The sequence below is a fragment of the Numida meleagris genome, chromosome 4, assembly GCF_002078875.1.
Source record: "Numida meleagris isolate 19003 breed g44 Domestic line chromosome 4, NumMel1.0, whole genome shotgun sequence".
Taxonomy (NCBI): Eukaryota; Metazoa; Chordata; class Aves; order Galliformes; family Numididae; genus Numida; species Numida meleagris.
In genome coordinates this window covers 71,812,351-71,836,327 of record NC_034412.1, presented here as the reverse complement: position 1 = coordinate 71,836,327, position 23,977 = coordinate 71,812,351, and the positions used below count along the sequence as shown (strand labels likewise).

Here is a 23,977-nt window from a genome sequence, read left to right as displayed (position 1 = left end):
TATTTGAAAGTTTAAACATGAAAATACTATGTCCACGTATCTCCAGGAGCTCTCTCCATGTAAGCATATATACACAGCTTCCACTATCAGAGTATTTGACCTACTTACATTATTAATAGACGCCAGTAAAAACACCAGATAGCTATTGCTAAAATTTTACAATGTTCTCTTTCCTGCAATATCATGGGAGGAAACATGCTGCAGCTTTTGTATTCAGTTTCCCACCTATCAGCCTCACGGATGACAAGAATTAGTAAAAAAAAAAAAAAAAAAAAAAGGAGAGAAAAGGAAGGAAAATGCTGTGAGGTAGGATACCTTCCTGATAAAAAGAGTGTGCTGTTTTAATTCACAGAACATTTAAAACTTCTGGGTAGTAAAAGCTCCATCACATGCAGAGGTAGAATAGCAGAACAGTGAAAACTAGTGATAGACATTTTAGAACATCCTGATGCATTTCTGTTAACCCAGCACAGGATCCACTTTCCCTTGAGATCAAGGCCGTAATACCATTTAAATCCAATTTCACTCTCAGACCACTCATCCATTCCACTTCAGGAGAAAACAAATCTTTAGCAAGTAAGCAGATGCACTGACTTTCAGTGGATTTCTAGTCAAAACCAAACTTTCTGGCTGGAGACATGTAATATACATCATAGGTCTAAAACTGTAGTTAGAGATCTTCAGTTACGATAAAATACCGGAAGAGGGCTGCTTTCTGCCTCTACCAGGCCATTTTTAGAACTAAGTAACTGAAACATTCACAGAGAGTAATAACAATCAAGGTATTCAGGTGAGAAGGAAAATGGAAGAGACTATTCAATGCAAGAGATTAAAGCACTGATGTCAGCAGTGTGGTTTTCCAGAAAAGCACAATGTAGATTAAGCAGAGAATGAGGAGGCCAGTCAGAGAGGTTCAGTAATGAGAGAAATTCCAAAAACACATAGATCTATTTTTCTAGGGAATCTGAGAATCCTAACACTGGCTGATTCTATGGCTGTTTATAATGGGTTATCTTCTTTGGCATCAGCTGAAGTCTGGCATGCATCCATAAGGGAGAAAAATCTAGAATCCCTATGTTGCCCGAAGTCTAATAATATTTTTCCCAGTAGATCTCTCAGGCCTTCTACATAGTTCCAGTATAGGATAGCAACAGTACTACTTCCATGTTGAAACAATGCCTTCATACTGAGGGTTCTTATAAGGTTTGTTATTTTATAATATCTGAGATGTAACAATTCCACTATAGAATTTCTCAGTGGTGCTGCTGGAATATACTACCATAGCACCAAATTTAGTGCAGAGTGCTACGTGCCAACCATCCACAACATAATGTCACAATCTGTTTTATAAATAAAATTTTCTCCACCATCTTCTGAGTCTCTCAGCATTCCCCTCCTCCCACAAAAGCCTGTCAACAGATCAGAGACAGGCCATATGCTCAAAAACAGATCATGCATCTCAGACTTCATCTTCAAAATAGACCCAGTAAAAGAATACATGCTGTACGGATCGTGTAATCCAAAGTAATTGCTGTTTGAACTACTGAAAATGAGTATGTCTTAAGCAACAATTATGTTAGCTGAGAAAGTTTTCTTTGGCTAACATATTTTACCTTAATATGATGTGTGGAAGGCAGTGGGTATAATCCAAAGCTGTGTATGATTATGAGAGTGCTTGTTACACATTTCTTCTTTCACGAAATATATAGTTTTGTTGTTTCTTACTTCTGTTCTTCCTCTCCCTGATGATTTAAGGTTTTATTATTATTTTTTTTTTTCAACAGGCAGTTGTCTATTGCTGTGAAAACACTGCTGAGCTTGCAGCTTTATTTTGATTCTAACACTGGACTGGTTTTAAGATGGAACCTATCCAGCTCCTGAGAAGAGCTATGTGACATGATTCATTGCAAGAGAGAGAAGGGGACTATGGGCTGTGAAGTCTCACGCTCTACCATCCAGAAAAAATCAAAGAATGGCAGTAAAATTACTAAATAAATATTTTTCATTGAAGTCAAAACTATACATTTCACTTAAGGCTGATTCCAACTTCATTAGAATCTACCTCATGAGGACATACCCTCTGCTAAGATTTCAGAAAATGGTTCCTCTAAAACCAACCTAAGCGCAGAAGAAACAGCACAGGGAAGAAAGTGTTGAGCTTCTGAGCAAAAACACTATTAGGTTCTTGGAAAAAATCTTCCTTTTACCCCAGACATCTCCAAAGGTTAGTAGGATAGAGTTCAAAATACCACTAGCTCTTAACTTCCTAAGAGAAATCCATGTGTGATGCAAAAGGGTATGCCAACAATACTGTAGCCACTAACAGGATGCCTTAAAAAGGTGGCTGTGGGAAAAACAGAGGGCAGATGTTTTGAGGGAAAGAAGCCTCACTCTCTTGTGCATGGTATTTCCTACTACGTTTTCATCCGCTTGGTAAATTATACAAGTCTTACACTCGCAAAGTAACAAAGAGTAGCAAAGTCTTCTTTGCATTTGACACAGCCCATTACCTCAAATGTGTCTTCAGACCAGTAGTAATAGTAATCCTATCTAGTGGTAGAAGTTTTATCATTGTGATATTTCATATAGATATAAAACAATCATCCAATTTGGATTATTCATATATTTCACCTCTAGGGTTTACCTTTTCATTTCCAAAATTACTCATAGACAAAACTATAAAAGATTAACTATGTATGTTCCCATTCCTTTTCTATTTTAACAATAAAGAACAGCTTTTTAACGATACATCCTACAAACTCCATTAAAAAAATACAAGCTACAAAATTTGATAGGAATTTTAAATATATATATAAAACATTTTTACTTAGGTAAAAAAAGAAATTAACACAGTATGTACCTGCAGAAGTAGTCTCTCAAAGGCTAGGAAGTTGTCCCATTTGGAAATCTGAGGGTGTTTCAAAGTCTGGACTGCAGCCAGCACAAGCTGTAGAAGACCACAGTGATTCTCCAAAGCTCTGAAATTATTTTTGAAAAGCTGTATGTAGGAGCTGAGCTGTTCTGGGGTGACTCTACCTGTGGAAAGGAAAACAGGATATAGCATTTAGTGGTGACAAATACTGATAGCACCACATGTGAGCCTAGATTTTTTTAAATGGTAGTATCCTAGCTTTGTTGCAGTCACTGGGAGCTTTAGGGAGCAGAAATACGTCAGGATGCTTCATACATGAATTATGGCTTAAAATACATGGTACTGCAGGTATTTGACAATACACAACAGATACAATACCATTCTCTGTTTTCAAACATATAGGGAGACTCATGTAAGCAACGGCAATGACCTGACCACTACTGCTAAATAATGTCCAAAGAGAATTTCTCAGTCTTCAAAAAAAAAAGTTCATTTTCTGAGATGCAGTAAGTGCTGCTTAATTTCATCCTTGAAAAGAAACACCACCTGCATCCTTGCACTGGCCTATGGACATCTCCTTAACGGAAGGACATAAGGGGAGTCATTCTGGCCGCACAATCAGTATGGGATTAACAGTTTTTCCATCTAACATTAAAGCTCCATACAAATTGCCCAATTTGTATTTTGTATTAGAAGTGACATCACCCCTGCTCCAAGGATAAAGGGACATTGATGCTAGTCTGCTAACTTCGGCTCTGGGAGAAAAGTCTGTGGTGTCTCTTTAGGAAAGTTATCACAGGCAATCACATGTGCCTTCAACATGTAAGGAAAAATGGTGTTAAAGCACCATCCTAATTGCAAGATTGGACTGCAGTCCAGTCCTGGGCTGCTTTTCGGTTTCTTGCAGCCACTGCCAGTAGAGTCATCATCGTCAAACAAAGCAGACCTAAAGAGCAGAGGCAAGTGAGATGTAGCAAGGAGAATCCGTTAACTTAAACAGAACAAGCTTTAGTGCCAGGAAGGCCCTAGGCTGAGCTGATGCTAAGTGTTTCATGGCTTACACTAGTCTCATCATTTTATTTGGTATTTTTCCATAAAGGAAAGATCTTGCAAGACTAACACTGTGTTTCTTCTCTGCATTTGGTTATATCATCAGTTTACAAAACTTTTCATCTGCCTCCATCTTACAACCACTGAAAAAAAAAAAAAAGACTCCACCAGTGAATCAATGTTGAAAGTGCTTTCTCTTAGCTCCAGAGATATCACTAACACCCTTTTGAGGAACATTTAGATTAGGGAAAGCTGCTAAATAAAACAAAAAAAAACACAAGGTATTTATGTGAGTTTTAACGGAGAGCATCAAACCAACAAGTCAGCAAATTAAGACACAAATCAAGCTGACACCACCCAGTAGGCCTGAGAGCTGACAAAAGGCTTCTACAGTTAGTCCGCATAGGCTAAAACAGCAACCACAGCCATGTGTGTTTTCAGACTAAACATCGGAGCTTTCAGACGTGTTTTATTTCTTGTAAAGCTGTGTCAGGCAGATTTACATGGTGATTTGAAAACGCCAGTCCATGGTGCCTTGCAGCATACCTTTGGCAATGACTGCATTATTACCTTTAGCAGTCGTGATATATAGTAGCAGATTCAAAAAATGATAGCTTGCTTCAACTGGGAAAACATGAAGTTTCCTCATACAAAACAGTATAACAGGAGGGCTTTTGAATCTGATTTCATTTTTTATTTTTTTTCAATAATTTAGTTCTGTATTGTTCCCTTGTGAAAGTGAATCCAGATGCACCACAGGATCAGCACCCTTTTAGATAAACAATGAAACACTTTCCAACCCTCAGAGTATCACCAAAAGAAAGTCCAATACATATGTAAACATAAGAGAAACCCTGACCTTAATAAGTCTTTCACAAAACTTAATGGCATTGAAGAATCCAACATCTCATCTGTAACATTTAAAATATTCATGGAAGTACTCAGATCCATGGTTCAAGAGCTCCAGCCAATTTCTGCACAGAAATTTCCCTGGACAGTTATGTGCCTGTTGCATTTAACTATTCCAGTAGACAAGAAAAGGAATTTAGAAAAGTTATTGGTGGTACTCAACAAATAAATGAGTTTTCCTGGGGCCTAAATCCTCATCACCTTCCCTGCTGCTTGCTCACAGGGGGAGATTTCAGCACAAGGCCAACAACAAAGTTTAATCTAATCCCAACCCAATCAGTCTTTTATTTATTTTTTAAAGCCCCTCTGCTGTTTCAATTCCTTTTGTCTTGCAGCGTACCAGACAACTCCTATAAATTCAAAAGGAGATAGATGACAACTACATCTTTGTGTGCCAGCTGTTCTTTCGTTTTGCTAAAGCAAATCCAGAGATTCACAGCCAGAAGATGACAACTACTGTCAGAAAGAATGGCAACAGCATTATCTTGCCTTACACCATCCTCCCCTTTGTGCTCTTTCGTGGTCATGCCCTGCTCCACAGTACTACACCTATGCAGAGTTCAAGTCTTTGTGTGGGCACAGAGGTTTCACTCACGAGGACTACTTTGCACTAACAAAGCAGTTGTTCATTTTTTACTCCCTCCTTGTAGGAAGAAAGAGAAGTATGACCTCAACCTCCCCCATGGATTTAGAAGTGCTGATAATCTTCCTTGCACAAACACCACAAATTCTATAATGTCTAAGAAGTAACCTTTACCGCTAGAATAGTATAGGAAATGAAACTGGATGCTATAAGAAGTAGTAGTCTGGATGTCTCAAAGTCACAAAAACACAATGGGCTAGGTACCAGGCTCACTACTGAAGAGCCTGTTCTGTCCAAGAAACACTGAAAGTGAGTGTGTTGAAGCAGCTTTGCACTTTAGCAATTTGATAAACTGTGGATAAAATGGAAGAGGTAGCAAGGATAGAATAGAATGTGGTTATGACAGTGGAGGAAGGAATGATAAAGCAGTTCTAACAGGGTAGTGCAAGAGTGTATTATGGAATCAGAGTAGCACAGCAATATGTATGAAGCTTTCTAGAATACTGTTACATTCCTGAGGCAACTTGTGTCCTGATAAAGAAAATGAAATTCCAAGAAACAAAACAACAAAAAAAAGGGAAATAAAAGTGGCCACCCAAACATTTGCTAGATGTAAAATACTTATTTTTTTAAACAGTCACTGAGATTGTTTTAGATTTACTTGTGAAGACCAGTGAGGCTAGTAATATGAAGACTCCACTCAGATAAGCTAAAATGTAGAAAATTATTATATGATTTTAACTGAGTTTTAATTTGAGTTACTTTGGTTTAAATTGAATAAAAACAAGGAAATCCCAAAAGAGTAGGATTAGGCACTAGGAAACAAAGGGAAAGAAACCAAGCTTGTTTAGAATGTGCAAAGGAAATCAGATAAAACAAAAAAGTTTATGCTGACAGACTTTTTTATCTGAATAATAGAGAAAATAAGGAGTTGGATTCCTCTGGCAATATGCAATGATCAAGACATTAACCAATATGTAAATTAACTATTCCGCCCTGGTTTTTACGCCACAGTGCAATACACAGGGGGAAAAAGAAAACGACCAATGATTATGAGGTATTTTCAACAAAGTTGCCATATTAGAATTGAAAAAATAAGCAGGTGAAAAAATAAGCAGGTAAGTTCTGAAACTAGTTGCACATAGTATCAGTCTTATCACTGGCCATTTGTTCTAAGTTTACCACATCAACAAGACAAGATAAAAAAACAATAAAAGTCAAATTTGTATTTAAGGAATGGTGAAAAATAGCTACCTTACAAGTTTGAAGACACAAACATATTTAATGGAAGAAAGACTAGGACCTGACTGAAGTCTGTTTTTGAGTAGTAAGAGTAGCTTGAGTGGAATGGAAAGACTCTAACCTCAAAAGTTAAACAAAATGTTAACTAGACAAACCACAAACGTAGACATGAAGACACTATTTCACAGTATGACTTTTTTCCATCTGAAATTAACACTGCAGTCTATGTAGAGTAATACAGGCATCACTTCAAGAAAATAATTATTTTTCAAGACAGATTTACCAGTAGAAATAAATTTTTGTAATTCAGAATTCCAAAGTGCTTTTTTTTTTTTTTTTAACAAAGATTTATGGATGAGCAAGGTGTCTAAAGAGCAAAGGTCAAAAATATCAATGCACTCTTCCAAACATACAGTCCTTGTTTATTCATCTAACACTTGGTTAATTATCTCCATTGGGACAAGAGAACAAGGAAAGAGGAAAGTACATTTTGTGACCAATTGAATAAATAAGTAGATCTTTTTCCAAGGCTACAGGAATCGCCAAATACACATAGCTTTAAACTTAGTTCAATTTAATGAGAGAACACAGTCTGACTTTCATTGGCTGAAGCACTTTGCTAAGGTCCATTTTTCACTTGACAGAACCATGTTGAATAAGAAAATATCTTGGAATGCTTATATTCACAGACTAGCCGAAAAATTCCAGATAAATTGTTTTCCTCGTCCATAATCTTAGGAATACAGATCTACCTCTCCCAGTAGCTTGCCTCTAATCATATCCAATGCCAGATACTTCTGAGGAATGTAGGAAGATCGCAAAATCCATGAAGCAACAGTACTGCCAAGGGAGTGGGATATTTTGCAAACTAAGTGAGAGCAATTTAGTAGGACAGATGACGCCCCTTAAGTCTCAGTGTTGGTGTAATTTCCAGATGTTATTCTTATTAACTCAACATGTTTTTGTACTTCTTAGGAAGTTTCAATAACACTCTTTAAGAGCAAGTACCATGAAAATAATTCAACCTCAGTTTTTGGTTGGTTAATTTCAAAAGCCACCCAGTTCTTAAACCGTTAATAAAGAAGAGAAGAATGCCAATTACTCCCTAGCTCTTTGGAGAGATGAAAAGTGGGATACTGCTTGGCTGACTTCTCCAGAGTAAAGCTCTGGACACAAAGAGTGCTAAACCTTGCAGTAGACTGAAAGCAGATGTTATAGGTTTATTTCTAGCAGCATATGCTCATCTCCCACAGACACAAGCCCATCTGCTCTGGGTTTGATGGCCACCTGTAAGAATCCTTCCCTCCTCAGTTGCAGGAGCAGCAGCATCCAACACAACGGTTATAGAGGTATGAGCATAAATGCTACAGTGGTCTCTCCACTGCAGGCTTTCCAGTGCCTGTCAAGTCACTCCAAAGGGACGGATTTTCAGAGAAGCAGAGCCTCTCATCTGTCACACCTCTAAAGGCATGTACAGCAGTGGCTGTTTAGAACACAGAAGGGTGAATTCTTGGATGAGGAAGACATGTCCAGCACTGCTGGCCAGGCAAGCAAAGTCATTGTCCTGCTCTAGTACAGTCTCACCTTGAGTACTGTGTGTAGTTTTGGGTGCCACAATATAGAAAGAACATAAAGCCATTTGAGAGCATCCAAAGGAGAGCTACAAAGAATGGTGAAGGATCTAGAGGGCAAGGCATATGAGGAGCAGCTGAAGTCCCTTGGTTTGCTCAGCCCAGAAGAGAGCAGACTGAGAGGAGGCCTCATAGCCACCTACAGCTCCTCACAGAGAGCAGAGGGGCAGCGCTGAGCTCTGCTCTCTGGTGACAGCCACAGGGCCCAAGGAAATGGCAGAGAGCTATGTCATGGGAGGATCAGGCAGGGCGTTAGGGAAAGGTTCTTCACAAGAGCATGATGGGCATGGAACAGCCTCTCCAGGGCAGTGGTCATGGTCCCAAGCTGCTGGAGTTCAGGGTGCATTTGGACACTTTCAGACATGCTTTCATTCAAATGCACTCTACCATTTGTTTTCCTCTTTTGACTGTTAGATCAGCATCAACAATTTTGGGTGGCCCTGCGTGGAGCTGGGAGTTGGACTCAATGATCCTTGTGGGCATCTTCCAACCCAGCATATACTACGATTCCATGATCGTAAGCTGCAGCGTGGAGGCCAGAGTACATGGGAAGATGAGGTGAGAGTGTATGGTTCGAGAATGGAGCATCTAATATTTTTTATATCACTAAGCTGAAGGACAGATGGAACTAGAAACCCCCTTCCTTCCACACACACAAACACAGTACTGTGGTAGTGGAAGCTGCTGCCAACACTGTTACACTGACAAAAAAATAAAATAAAATAAAATAGAAACCATGCTTAAATAGTAGTTCTGCTACTATTCTCAAAATTCTTTTACTTGCTATAAAACGAAGAAATCTGTTAGGTGGGAGAAACGTAACTAGAGCACTCTAATATAAAAATCATAATTTTCAGTTCTAAGCATCTAAATGCAGATACCTAAGTATGGCCCACAGTTAGGATTTCAGATTCATAGATTATCTACAGTTTTATGTACCCCAGCACACTCAGAAAGCTTTGATAAACTTGACTGGTAACTTAGGTCTTTTAACATGGATTAGAAATTTTATTTTTCAGTCATTCAGAGCTTTGTATTTAAACTCACAGCGTCTTAAATTCATTATTCTCCCACCTTTTTTTTTTTTCAAATGCACTCTACCATTTGTTTTCCTCTTTTGACTGTTAGATCAGCATCAACAAAATGTAACAACCATTGTAGACAGTGGACAGAGATATTTCCCAGTTGCCCTCCCAGAAGTCAAAACAAATTTCAGAATGGTTTGAATAAGTAGGTGAAGTCTGCCAGAATTAAGCATCTTGTAGTAGCAATCTAGATTACCTGAGTGCTACATCAATAAGTTGGAAATACTGCCATTCCAGAGTTCCTCAAATTCACTTCTTAATCTTGACTAAGATATGTATCGCAATCATAATTTTGCCTTATTCTTCACCTCTTTCACCACATTAATAAACATAGAACACTAGCCCACATCCCAACCAGAGAGCCACCAACTCTGAGAAACAGTAACCTTTGAAAGCAGTAGTTCACTGCAATCATAAAGCAACTTTAAATCCACAAATGTGGTTGCATCATCTCCCAGATGCTCTAAACCTCACAAAAAATAACTGACTTGTTTGTCTTAAAATAATATGCCAAAGGATTTCAGGTGGCTTGCGCATGTCCTCATTTAGCACTAAGACATATGTTTTCAGACACTGAATACTTCATTGTGTTCTTGGCTTGTCCCAGACAAAGGGAGGTTGTTGCTCACGGATAGGTTATTCAAAAGGATTAATTATTTTCTGATGATCTCTGGAAGAATTCCATAGCTGAGAATACCCTAACAATCACTTTGGGCAGGGAGCAAATAAATATAGATGGAAAACATGATGATGTATGAGTACATACATACGTAACTCAACATGTCTTTGAGCAACTAATTCTCCTTTGCAAGACTGAATCATCAAGCTTACACAATTACGATGGAAAAACAGCACTGGGCAAGACACCCAGTTTTACAGTATTGCCATGTTCCACTTAAAGCATGACACTCAGGAGTATGTGCAAGCACACTCACATAAAATATGTTCTATTTAAATCCTTTGCCACAGGCTGTTCTCACTGATCCTTTGCTCCTTTATTTCTACACCACTTTCAGCTACTTCAGGTTTGTTCTTTTTTTTTCTTTGACTAGACAGCTCTTTTCTTAACATTAATTCTGAAGTCCTTTCTGTCATCTTGTAGGATGCACAAAACACAGTACTTAGTGCAGAATCCACAACTGCCACAGAGATTCAGCAAAACCTTGGTGCCACATGGCTTTGTTGCATGCCAAGCATACACTGGAACTGGTGTTTCCCCACCCCATATCCAGGAATTCTTTTGCTTAGCTAGAGCAGTGATTATGGTTGATCTGAAAAAGAATACAGAATAAATCTTAGCAGAGAACAGAAGAGAACTATTTAACTGCTTCTTTTCAGGGAGTTGTAAGTTACTGAATAGTGATGCAAATGTTTTATCTTTACATATGTGCTTATATATAATCTGTTTGTTTCTACATAGCAGGATCTAACTGTATACCCACTACTGACTAATAGGCAGTCAAAAACTGAAAGAAGCATGTCAGCTTTTCCTCAGCAATTTGGGTTGTTCGATGTTAAAGTTGTTTGTTTAGACAAATGTTAGAAACACCGTGACTCAATACAGATTCCAGGCAACTAAGTACTGTTACTTACAGTATCTCCCAAAACAAAACTAGTAACCAAAACTAGTTAAACAAAAAAACAAAAAAAAAACCCTGCAAACCAAAACCAAAACATTAGTAAGCCATTTTATCTATTCAAAAGCTAACTAATCCTTGTGATTTACCTTAACACCTGCTTCTAATTCAGGGACCTGTAATTCGCAGCTTACACAAATAAAATTAAACCGTTATTTTCCCAACATTTTTTTCCTACTATATTTTAAAACAATTAAATATTAATTAGATCAATGGACAATCTACTTTATTCTCAATGGCAATTATTTCATCTGACTCTAATATTTCAAAATGTACATTAAAAAAATAATCTTAAGAGATTACATGATGAATCACGCTCAGAATGCTCTTAAAAATCATTTAAAAATCTTTGACAAGCCTTGTAGGGCATGGCTATATTATGAGCAAAGTTTCACTTTTGTGATAATCCATTAAGCATACCTTAAAATGAACTGGACACATTTGCAAGTAAATGCTATTTAAATTTACAAGCTCTTTAATACAACAAAGTAATTTTCTTTTCAATTAAAGATATACATCGTAAATGAGCATTGTTATTGATTTTTTATATTAAAGCCTTTTTTCAAAACTTCAAGAGTCTATCTGTACATTAATTTCTCCTTCTGTTGTGCACATCATATCAATTCTCTAGAGAAAGACCACATTGAAGTAGCTTTTCACAATACTTATCTTAAGATAAAAAAGACTTTAATGTAGGTCAATATATGCTTTGCAGTATTACATTAGCAAAGAACATAAATAATGAAACGACATGCTTGCAGAACTCCTGCAAGAGCAACACACTTCTTTTTTTCTTCTAAATTTTTAAGAATTATCTTCAACTTTAATCACAATCAGACATGGAAGGAGACCTGGCCACAAGTTAAATTTAAGTGTTTGGGTTTACAGTCTATAACAAAATCCAAAATGAAAGAAAACAAACCAAAAAGAGACTTTATTCAAACATTCCAGACACAAAGAAAGAATATCGTGACCATAATCCTTACATATATATATAAAAAAAAAGTAATGCTAGGGTCAGCCAAATAGTTCTGCATCCACGTGCCAAGTGTAATTTAATCAAAGATAACATACTGCCAGCATATTTCTGTTTCACATCACTGCACAGGGTTTTGTGTTTCACTTCCATCTACTAACTGCAGATGGCATACTTCATAATTTTATTGGGGCTTGAACCATTTACCCATCTTACACCACAGGAAGTTACATAGCATGCAGTAGGTTACTCATTGAACAAAAACAAGACTACAGCAAGAGACAAAAAATACACTTTCTGAAACACTGTAAACATAGGAGCTGCTGTTTCTGTAATAATGTTATGTTACAGAACAAAAATCTGAAGTCTACAATGAGAGCTTAAGGTGAAACAGGGTACTTGGTACTTCAGAGTGAACTCAAAATGTTCATTTAACATCAAGTAAGTGTGAGAAGTACCAATGTTTCAATTTTTTTTTTTAAGGTAAATTCACAAAATGCAGTGGTCATTAAAAAAACCAAAACACTCTCACCAAATGAACCCCACAACACTCAGAACAAATCTGAAGATTCTCGATTTCCTAAGGAAGAACAGCAAAAAGCTACCTACAGCCAGCTGCAAGCAATACCTTCTTAAAATACTGAAGGGGAAATTTTACCTTCACATAAATTTGTCGCAAGAGAGGAAGTATATGATGGTTCTCAGTGCTTTTCTTTTTTTCTGAATATTACTCAGAATAATTTCATCTTTGGATTAAAACATCTCCAATAATTTATTTTGGTTAATATTTATTTCATTTTGTTGCAAGTGCATTTCATACTATCTTTCAGTCTTCTTCACTAAATCAGAGATGCTTTCCCTAACCAGGAGGCAGGATTTAATGACTCCAAGATACACTTCCAAAACCATTTCCATAAGGAGCAGCTGTTGTTGTATTTGGAGAACCCAGGAGGGTTCCACATTCCCTACTATTCCCTTCACATCAACAATTAAAAGGAAAATAAGGTATTTCAAGGTAGTTTTTCAAATAGAGAGTGTAAATGACACAAGTGTTCTGTCATTTTTTACCTCTCTTCTTTCCTCAATATGATGATATAAAATAAAAATCATAAAAAAATAAACACAACAACCCCACATCCTACACTTTAATGGCAGAGTAACAGCTTAACCAATAAAGATATACCAAAAAATGCACAAACAGGTAGTTGTGAAGTGGTATTTTTCCCAGCTCATAAAGGAACACGACCTCCTAAGATTATTTAAAGAAGAAAGGTGAGAGACAAAGAAAGAAAGAAACTAGTAAGTTGTTTTTTCAAAAAAAAAATTTTAAAAATGAAATCAAAGCAGCTCTGAGAGCAACTGAGCTGGGTAAGAACCTCAGCTACCTACACAGCCCCATCTATTGCTTTAGATTTTTCTTCTTCCTCATGAAACACTGCTCCACCAGCAGTATTCTTTTATGTTCATTCATTTGTCCCTCAGATTGGCAGTGTAGCTCTTTTGTGGTCCTCAAACTCTTGACCAAATAAAATAAATACAATTAATAGCATTAAACTTACATAACTGTTCATAGGATAGCCTCTCATTTTTATGTATTTCCAATGTTTGCTCAAATTCAAAAAAAAAAAAAAAAAAGGATTAACATTTATTATTTGCTAGCACAGTACCTCAACATTTGGGACACAAATTTTTCCAGTTCTCTTTTTAACTACAGAGACATCAGCACTAAGAACATGTACCATGGATGCTTACGGATGCTAGCATGCCTTTTGCCACATTCAGCATGGCATTTTGCACTAACTGTAAAGTCTATTTTTTAAAACCTTTTATTTAAAGTTTTCCTGTGTTTCTTCTATTTGCAATAGCTTGATAGTGATTCCGCAACCTGAATCCCTCTGAAGTTCAGAATATAAGAGAGTCTGCTAAGTTGAACATGAACCAGCAGTCTGGCCCTCGTGGCAATGGAAGCAAAGTATGTCCTAGGAGGCATCAGCACAACAGGGAGAGGGACATCACACCTCACACAATTGCAGTTATTCTATTGTATGTTTGTTTCCTTTTTTTTTAGCAATTGTAAAGAACTGATGCACCACTTTCCTGAATGCAGCATCCAGCTGTGAAAGGTGCATAATGTTTAGTGCAAAGACTGCTCCCCAGCTGGTAATGCTTCTGAAGAACACTAAGCACCAATGCAGCATCACTCACTGATGAAAACCAGTCTGTTCTGCTTCTGAATCTCTCTTCATCTCAGCTACTTTGTCATATACCCTCAAAAACAGAGAACTTCCTTGGCAGGAATATCTTCATCCTTTTTGTTATATTTAACGAGTTACAGAAACAACTTGAAAAGTTTATTTGCTTTAAAAAAAAATAAAAACAACCAGGCAGCTACATATTTGCACATTCAGGCCTTGGAGCAACTTCACTACTCTAGACTGGCAAAATCAAATGGCTGTCAGAAGATAAAGTTTATTTAGTTCAGTGAACACTGATTACTCTGATGAAACTGTGAACTTCATCCTAGTGTAACAGTGCAAGGTGAAACAGCCATAACATCAATCTATTTGCACATTGTACATGGTACTATTCAGAAAGACCACCTTTATCAAGAGTTATCAGGGAAAGCCTACCCCTCTAAAATCAAAATCAAAGGGTCGACATCCACTGTGAATGCAAAGGTCTATAAGGAAGCCCCCCCAAATAATCCAAAGCTTTTAGAAACGCTTCAAGCTCTTCAGAAACATTTAACATTCTAAGAAGCAGAAAAGCCTCCCTGCCTCCAGGGATGAATGATGCAACAGAACATCGGCTATATTGACCACCACTAAAACTAGGAACATCTGCTACAGGTCAAGACTACACTTACAGTTGCACTACAAGGAGAAATCAGGAACTCAGTACTGCAACAGGCTGGAAAATCAAATCCGCTTGGCTAGATAGTTCCCACACTGCAGAACTTCTGTTGCTTTTGATGAGGAAAAAAAAAAAAAAAAGGAAAACATTTACTCATGGTTCACGCTGTGCAACAAAAGGACTCCAGGTCTGAGAGGAGCAGCCCCACCTTTTCTTGGGTTAATGCCCTGAAGAGCACCAGTGAGCTACTGAAGGAGCATGCAGAGACTCACCGTCAAGAATTTAGGACTTTGAAGACTAAACCAGGCCTGTCTCAGTCAAGCTGGTACAGGAACCCTCCTGTCCCATGAGATTGCTTTCAGTGAAGCTTTGGCTTCTGCAGCTTGTTGTCGCAATGGGTTTGAAGACCAGTTAAACAGATGACAGAGGAAGGTGCATAAGCATCCCAAGAACCAGTCTACAATTTGATCCCTCCACATCCCAAGCACCCACACACTGAGAAGACCAGCTGTTACCCAGGTACCTATCACTTACCCTAAAGCATGCTGCAGAAGGGATTTGAATGCCCCACAGACTGCTTTGAGGCCTATAATGCTCACCTGCTTTCTCCCCCTACATGATGGCCTCAAATACAGCCTGACATTGTCTCACTACTTGTCTCTTGCACGGAATTGGCCTAATTATCTGGGAAGATATCAGTGTATCTATCTACTTTCCTATGGCTCGTTTTCTTTGCTGGTAGCTTTTATCCCTAGAGTTTATTCCAGGAACTGAATGGTACTGAATCTTGAATAAATAGTATGTTAGATGCTACTGTAGTCCAGTGCCATTTTTTTAATAATTGTACATTTTGTACACTTTATATGCTTTATATTTCTAGATAAGGTATTCTCTTGCATTTTCCTGCCATTTTTAAAATACCTTTTTTTTTTTTTTTTACCTCAAAATGATATTTCATATCTCCATTATGAAATTTAAGGATATTCCTATTTCTACCCAGAGGTTTTACCATTCAGTTATGGGACTCTTATAGGACTTATAGGACTATAGTCTTATAGGACTCTTCTTTATCTCACAAATTCGGAGGTTTTGCTAACTTTTAAAAATCAAGCTCATTATAAACTCTATTTGTACAGTTTACATGGAAAGAAACCAAAAGGCCTTTACTCTGTTAACAAGGTCAACAGCACACAGCACCTCGCTTCTGTTGCTATACCAGTGTTTCAACTTTCATCAGTCTTCATACCAGTAAGGAGACACAATAAAGGAATTCAGGCTTGACCAAGGCTTGCCGTGCTCTTTTCTAACAGAAGAGCAAGGGTGTTTCTAAAACCACAGAACATCTGTAGCAAACTTTTTATTACTGCCAAAGACTACGTTAATAGCAAAGCTTTCAAGAGGAGATTCAAGGATGATCACGTTTGGAAGACAATTAAGATATGCGTTAAACCCATGAAGAAGGGAATGGGAAGTAGAGGAGTAGGAAAAAAAGCAATCTTTCTGCTGCACTGCTAATCAGGCTGCACTCTCAGAGCGGAACTCCTTGCAGTCCCTTACTTTAAGAGCTGAGTATAAGCAATCCCTTTACAGTCTCATTTGAATTCAGCACATTATAAATCTCAACAGAATGCGATTACAACAATCTTCTGAAATGTCTTCCAAAGAGCTTTACAAAAACAAACTTAATTCTTTCAGTAAAATAAAACGTTGGTGTTTTTATTATAACAAAGTATTTTAATACGCCTTTATTTAAGTAGACTTCTAGCAAAGGACAGCTCCACCTACTGTTTACATGCAAACGCACTGTTTTAAGAACTATAGCTAGCTGAAAGGGTTAAGGCTGTTCCCAAAACTTAGATCTACCAGAAACACGCCCACAGTAAGCAACACCAAGCAAACACTGCTCAAAAGTCAATACTGACGGCATTAGTAAAATGATATTTAAAGATGCAGTTTCCATTATGTATGGTTAAGTATGTTATGTACTTCTTAAGAAGTCATCCACGTGTAGCACAGATCGCTTTTATGCTGGTTGAAATTCTGAACAACGCTTTGCCTATCTTCTCCAGGTTTGACCTCAGAAAACAAAGTACACTGTGTAGAGAGTGCGCTCAGGTTTTGTTCCCTATGGAAATGGCAGAGTAGCCTCACAGTTTTGTGTTCTAGTTTGTTACATGGACAATCATTTGTTCTCTGTGTTTCTCTGAGATGCCCTCTTCCAGAACTTCTTCAAAGGAAAAAAATAATGGTTTTTAAACTGCCAGTAAACAGTTCTGAATAGCTTACTCACTGGTATCATTCATTAAATTCTGTAAAGGCAACACAGTTCTTTCACTCACAAACTGAAATGACATGAAACTCACACTTCTCTTATATATAAATAAAAGAAAGAAAAATAAAGCAGATGCAATTCTTCCTTGAAGGTGGTATAAGAATACTTAATTGCTCACCTGAAAACCTGAGTATAAGATAGTTACAGCATAAGAAAAAATGCAGTTTATTTACAAATGCCACAGAGATAGTCTTACATTTGAATCTGCTCTGAGAGCCCATCCACAGAATTTTCCACAAAACTTTGCCAACTCTGCACTTCCTGTCTTCAGCCAACTTTTTTCTACACTAAACTATTTTGAAATAGTTGACAGAAATTCCAGACTTTCCCCACTATTCCTATGGTAGATACAACTAATATAACGGATATGTAAATCAAAAGCATCTGAAACCAGCAGTCCAATCTACTCAGATATAAAAATACAGCCAAAATTGTTGATTTCCTTCATTTCTCTTTCATCTCCTTCCTCAAACTTATCTGTTCATCTCTGCTGCCTTTAAGGGAAGAAAGTGGAGCTCTCCATTGCCTAAGATAGATATCTGGGGGAAGGGGGAGAAGATGATGTGTCTTCTTCAACAGCTCTCTTGAGTTCTACTCCAGAAAGTAAGTACTTAAGCTGTGAATCCTCCTGCAACTGGTAAAGCTCCTGCCATGTGCAGCGAAGTACAGAATGAGCAAATCTGAACCTTAGGCCCATTATTTGCAGGGAAAGCATGGGCGAGCACAGGCCATAAAGCCCAGAAAGCAACAGAATTTATTTTATTTGCTCCAAAAATACTGAAACAGTATAGGATTGGGTTTCCCATCACTGCACAGGATTCCTGCTCTGCCAGCGTCACACATGCTGCAGCTTTCAGCCAGGTGGCCACTGCAGGAGGGCTCAGCTACACCAAATGGAACTTAGAGCTTTGTTTTCAAATGTAATTCACTCCTTATTTCCAGGGGAAAGCCAACAAAAGAAAAATAGCAGCAAGGAAAATACTCTAACACAACTGGTCTTAGTAAAGAGAGTAAGAAGGTACTTTTATGCTAGAAAAGGTATTTGTGACACTTAATATTAGGGTCATACAAAACTCAGAAAATACTCCAAGTATTGGGAAAACCAGCGTGCAATCAACCAAGGTTATGCAAAACCTGAGGTAAACTCATAACTCAAGGAAAAGCATAGAGTAGAAACACTGAAAGCATTTCCCGTCTTTCCAGCCAGCACTGCCTCATAACACAGTCACAGTGGAAGCAAGCAGCCTTTCAACTAAACACAACAACCAGAACAAGAGCAGTCCACAGAACAGTCTTCCTTCTCAGTGAAAGAAATCATTGATAAACAACTTCATTGCCAGCATTTCTGACAGATGTAAGATGTTCTGTAGCATGACAGATGAGAAATGAACATTAATGATGTAGATCTGTTCTAATACATCTTTCTTAAACATGTGGCACTGGACCAAGTGACATCTTGATGTGAATTTCAGGTAAAGACATTAAGTTTAATTATGATTCTAATACAAAATAAAACAATTCACTAAGCAAAATTTCTGTAGTGATTACTAAGTTATATCTGCACTTTAACCTATATTGCATCCTCCAAACAAAAGTCAGTCTCAAAAATGATAGCATCAGAATTTTGTTTCACCATCACCCATTAGATGTTTCTACACTGCACTACATAGAGTCTGTTTATATCAAACATTTAGGCTGCCATTAGATGAGTACCAGTTAACTTGATTAAGAACCAAGGTTATTACTGCCATGAATGGTACCATAGGAAGAGGCCACATGGAAAGAGTGGCTGATCTACTCACTCGCACAGAGAATTGAAGGTGGTAGAGGGATCATTATGCCTCAAAGATCAGAAACAATTACTTTTAAGAAAAAGTTGAATTCCAACAACAGCAATTATTTTTTTTTTAAAGGCATATGAAACGCAAAGACATTTAATGTTTCTACAGTGAATAATCAGACACACCATCAGGGAAAATTCAAAGACAATTTTATCATTTACTGTGCCTTCTCTCCTTTAGGTTAATTTGTAATAACCCTCTCACAGCTGCACCTTTTCCATTTATTTAAAACAGTTTACAGAATTACTGTTGCACAGATCTAGTATTTCTGATTAATAATATAATAAACGTACGTTCTAGGTATTTGCAATATATGAAATGTTATAGCTGTTAAGAGTTCACAAGTTGGCTGTACATCTAATTTCTCTATGGAATTTTGGCAGTAGACCCTGGAGTCTGAGATAAAAGCCTATTACTCTTATTCTGTAAGGAATAAAAGTAAGTTATAGAGCCATATAATTGTTTTAATAAGCCTAACTTTATATCAGTTCTTGCATTTCACTAAGTATAGCATATAGTTAGAACAATACACTAAAAAAGTTATTGAAAGTAATTATTTATATTCTATATCTCTAATATTTTGAATAATTTAGGTTTATCAGGTCTAAAAAAATGCCCAGACACGGTTTTCAGCTTAGACTCTCTTGATCCAGGCAGCCTTACTTCACATAAGCCTCACTACCTAAATAACATAATTAAACATAAGATCTGTGCAGATTTCATCAGGCCAGTGGCTATTTACAACTCCTGTTCGCCAAGGACACACATCCTGCTGACTTTTAAGAATACTCAATTTCTCATTCTTTGCAGAACGAAGACAAGCAACAATGCTATATCATTGCATGCCTTTAAAATCCTTCTTCATAGAACTCCACTGCTTCACAACTGTTTTCAATCTTTTTAATGTCATTGCATTTAAAACATGACACCTGAGCTCTAGCAAACATTTGCTTCTCATTTATATATCAGGAAGATTCTGTAGCATCACAATATACACCACAAATCTGAGGGTGTGGATAGGCTCTCCCCAAGAGATGGGAGAAATGGAAGAAGAGCAAGAGCAGCTGTCGCCTTCTGTGTTACCGCAGCTCAGGGAAGGGTACACCACGCTACTCACCCATGCTCATTTTAATGGGTAAATTTTCCCTGCTTGCTGCCTCCACCAGGTGTCTCCTGGCCTCCATCACAGCTTCCTTCTGTTTGAGGTTCATGAAGGACTCCCAGAGAGCTTTGGCAGCTGGACTGCTATAAGAAAATGACAGGGTTACACTAAACACTGCTGGAATAATGGAATAAGCTTAAGACAACATTTATATTTTAAGATGAGTGCTTCTACTTAGCAACTCTTCGGAGGTGGGCAGGGCACAAGCAAAAGTAATGCAATACAAAAGCTTGTTTTTTCTTAGCAGAAGTCACTACAGTTGTACAATGAAACATCTAGAATTTCTTGCTACCAATTTTAAAGCATAAGAATCCACATATAATAAACAGAAATAAGCACATTAGCCCCTGCGTAACCACTACTGTTCAGATATGGGAATATCAAAAACAGCCCAAAATTATCTTCAGTTATCAAAAAGCTAAGCAAAGAGTGGTCTACAGTTGGGCTGTGATTTCCCTGTGAGAGTTTAAAGCCCCAAAGCAATATTTGCAGTGCTGAAGGCTGTTGGTATGATTTAATGAACTACCACCACTTTGGGTTTCATGGATTCTCCTTATATGAAGTGAATAATCCACAGGAGAATGCAACTGTCCTTACGGTTTCTGTATTTACAGATGCCCTTTTTACTGCTGCTGTTGCTAAGCTTAAGACAGACACACATCAATTTGTATGGCCCATCCACACTCAGTACCCTGTCAGTATTCTATTTCATCTAGGACACTGCATTTCTTGTTTTTGTGAATGAATACAGTGTTTCCTCTGGAAGGGGAAGGAGAAGGGAGGAAAAACCCTTGCCTGAGGCGAAAGTTAATTGGGATTAACTGTGTTGGATTTTTTTTCCCCTTAGGAAAACCTCCCTTGTTTTCACCCCAGGAGACATTTTACTCCTGAATGCATTTTTAATGTCATTCTCAACATGCTTGTAAACATGCCAAAACAGGATCTGTTTCATAGAATCCCCCCCAACTCATTTGCTACCTGTTACAGAGCAGCTGTACACATACTGCACTGCAATGGCATGGCTGTAATGCATGGCTGTGTTTAGCAATGTGTGCAATGCCAGTCATAGAAAACCTTTAAAAAGGTAAATTTAGTAAAGCTGGAAAGCACCCTGTGCAGCAGAATCCTGAAAAAGCAGAGCAGGGGATCAGATGATCTAGCCTAGCGTTACATTTCTTCAGTACAGACTCCTTAAAGTGCTGGATCCTTGGGCATGTTGTTTTTACAGACTCCATATACCCAGTTGTCCCAACTCAGTCCCACTCACCCAGCATCACTGCTATCTCAGCCTGCTGACCCTGTTCACGCTGCACCTACAGGGCATGCCTCACTGTCATTTACAAGCATGCCTGAAGTTCGGATTGCAAGAGGCCGCCCCTTTACCCATTAACTAATCCCTTCCCGAACAAGCAGTTCCAAATCCAAAGATTACACAGATCAGGAATCAGGCCTAATATTTTTTATAAAATATAATTATTTTATAATATTTTAAAACAAAAATTATAAATAATAAATATATAATAAAATTATATAATTTTTTATAAAATATTTAGCAAATGGCAAAGCATGGTTAACTCATCATGGGGAGCACCTACACGCCTCAGTAAGTCAGGAATGCACACTGTGAAGATGCACCACTTCTCTGCCCGTCCTTGTCTGTTGCTTTCCCTTCTTTGTCAGGGGCTGGTGAGCCCCATCTATTTAGACTACAAGGGCTCTGAAAGAAGTGTGCACATCCATGTATAATCCCTACTACAAGACCCTCTTTTGGCTGGTCCATCTGCTACTATTATTTTGATTTTTTTAAAATCAAATTAAATATTTTTATTAAATATTTTAAGTTATAAAAAGTAAGAACAAGTCACACTGATGCATTAAAAATTGTGGGGGGAGCAGATTTGCTTTTTGTTTAGTAAACTTTTCTAGATTCTAGATTTTCTGGTCCAACTTCCATGCAATGAGCTGGGACACCTACACCTAGACCAGGCTGCTCAGAGCCTCGTCCAGCCTGACCTTGAACGCCTCCAGGGACAGGCCATCCACCACCTCTCTGGGAAACCTGTGCCAGTGCCTCACCACCCTTAGTGTAAAAAAATCTTCTTCCTTATACCCAATCTAACTCTCCCCTCTTTTCGTTTGAAACCATTTCCCCTTGTCCTGTCACAACAGACCCTGCTAAAGAGTCTGCCCCCTTCTTTCTTACAGCTCCCCTTTAGATACTGAAAGGCTGCTATTAGGTCTCCCAAAGAGTTCTGTCCTCTAGGCTGAACAGCCTGAGCTCTCTCAGTCTTTGCTCATATGGAAAGTCTTCCACCATGGAATCACAGAACAGAATCATAGAATTGCTTGGGTTGGAAGGGACCCCAAGGACCATCATGTTCCAACCCCCCTGCCACAGGCAGGGCCACCAACCTCCAGATCTGGTACTAGACCAGGTTGCCCAGGGCCCCATCCAACTTAGTCTTGAACACCTCCATCCCTTGGATCATTTCTGTGGCCCTTCTCTGGATGTGCAGCAACAGGTCCATGTCTCTCCTCTACTAAGGACTCCACATCTGGACAGAGTACTCCAAGTGAGGTCTCACCAGTGCAGAGCAGAGGGGCAGGATCACCTCCCTCAGCCTGATGGCCATGATTTTTTGATGCAGCCAGGATACGATTGGCTTTCTGGGCTGTGAGGGCACACTGCTGGCTCATGTCCAGCTTCCAATCCACCAGTACCCCCAAATCCTTTTTGGCAGGGCTGTGCTCTATCCTTACATCCCTCAGCTTGTACTGATAGTGGGGGTTGCCACAACCGAAGTGCAAAGCGTTGCACTTAGATTTGTTGAACCTCATGAGGTGCTCCTGGCCCCACCACTCGAGCCGGCTTAGGTTTCTCTGAGTGGTCTGTCACTCAGGTGTGCCAACTGCACCACACAGTTTGGTGTCATCCACAAGCGCCAATGGTGCACCTGATCCCACAGTTCCTCTTCCTCTAACCACAGGTTTCCTTTAGAGCCAAGGTCCTAAGTTTACATGATCCCTGAGGGTTGCTTTTGCGCATGAAAAACAGCCAAACTCTCGTACAGCCTAAAAGCAGATGAGGCTCAATCATGCTCATCTATGCTTGGATCTCTTTGTAATTCATCCAGTTTCTAATGACATTTTTCTTCCTAAGGCTTTGGAGAATACCTAGCAGTTTAGGTATACTATGTAGTATAACACATAATTAGCATATTTATATATAATGTATATTATATATTATACATAATGTATTGTATGTAATGTTTTAAATCAATTTGAAATCTGAATGGAGAGCTAAGCAAAAATATGAAGAGAAAGTAGACCAAGCACACGTGGAGTCTGGTACCTTCAAAAAGAAAAAGAAAAAATAAAGACAAATATATTCACTTTTTATGTCTAAAAGTAAACTAAAGGTCTTTCAGAATAGCAAATTATATTGATGATAAAAATTCCACGCTTAGAAAAATAATTCCATCATCAACTGATGAATTCACCCTGTGCCTGCAACTAGAATTGTCAAAGTACTATTCTTGTTATCGACTAAACAACAATAAGCAGCAGTTTTTGCATAAGCAAAGAAGCTACTTGTTTACATAGTTGCCTTATAGTAGTGAAAACCAGAAAAATACAGAAGCATTTCTCATTAGGGAACTCCACCCATGGTATGTAGCTTAAGCAGCCTCTATCACAAAGCTAGTCAGGATTTTTAGACGTGTTTGTAGGCTGACAGTGGCTCTGCCAGTAGCTTGGCATAAAGATGGAACACTGATTTTCTCCAGCGTTACTTCAGTGGTAGAA

At 38.2% G+C, this 23,977-nt stretch overlaps 1 protein-coding gene across 2 annotated transcripts in view; it reads right to left on the bottom strand.

The window, feature by feature from the left end:
• The window catches only part of SCFD2 (sec1 family domain containing 2), a 187,824-nt gene that overhangs the window by 134,856 nt on the left and 28,991 nt on the right, over nucleotides 1-23,977 (bottom strand). The window contains exons 3-4 of one of the 2 annotated variants that reach the window (XM_021394438.1): nucleotides 20,129-20,253; nucleotides 2,861-3,036 (exon numbers count right to left, since the gene is read on the bottom strand). In XM_021394438.1, coding sequence (XP_021250113.1) covers nucleotides 2,861-3,036; nucleotides 20,129-20,253 — 301 coding nt within the window. Of the gene's footprint in view, nucleotides 1-2,860; nucleotides 3,037-20,128; nucleotides 20,257-23,977 lie in introns of both variants that reach the window. The other variant, XM_021394437.1, reaches the window with a different exon arrangement.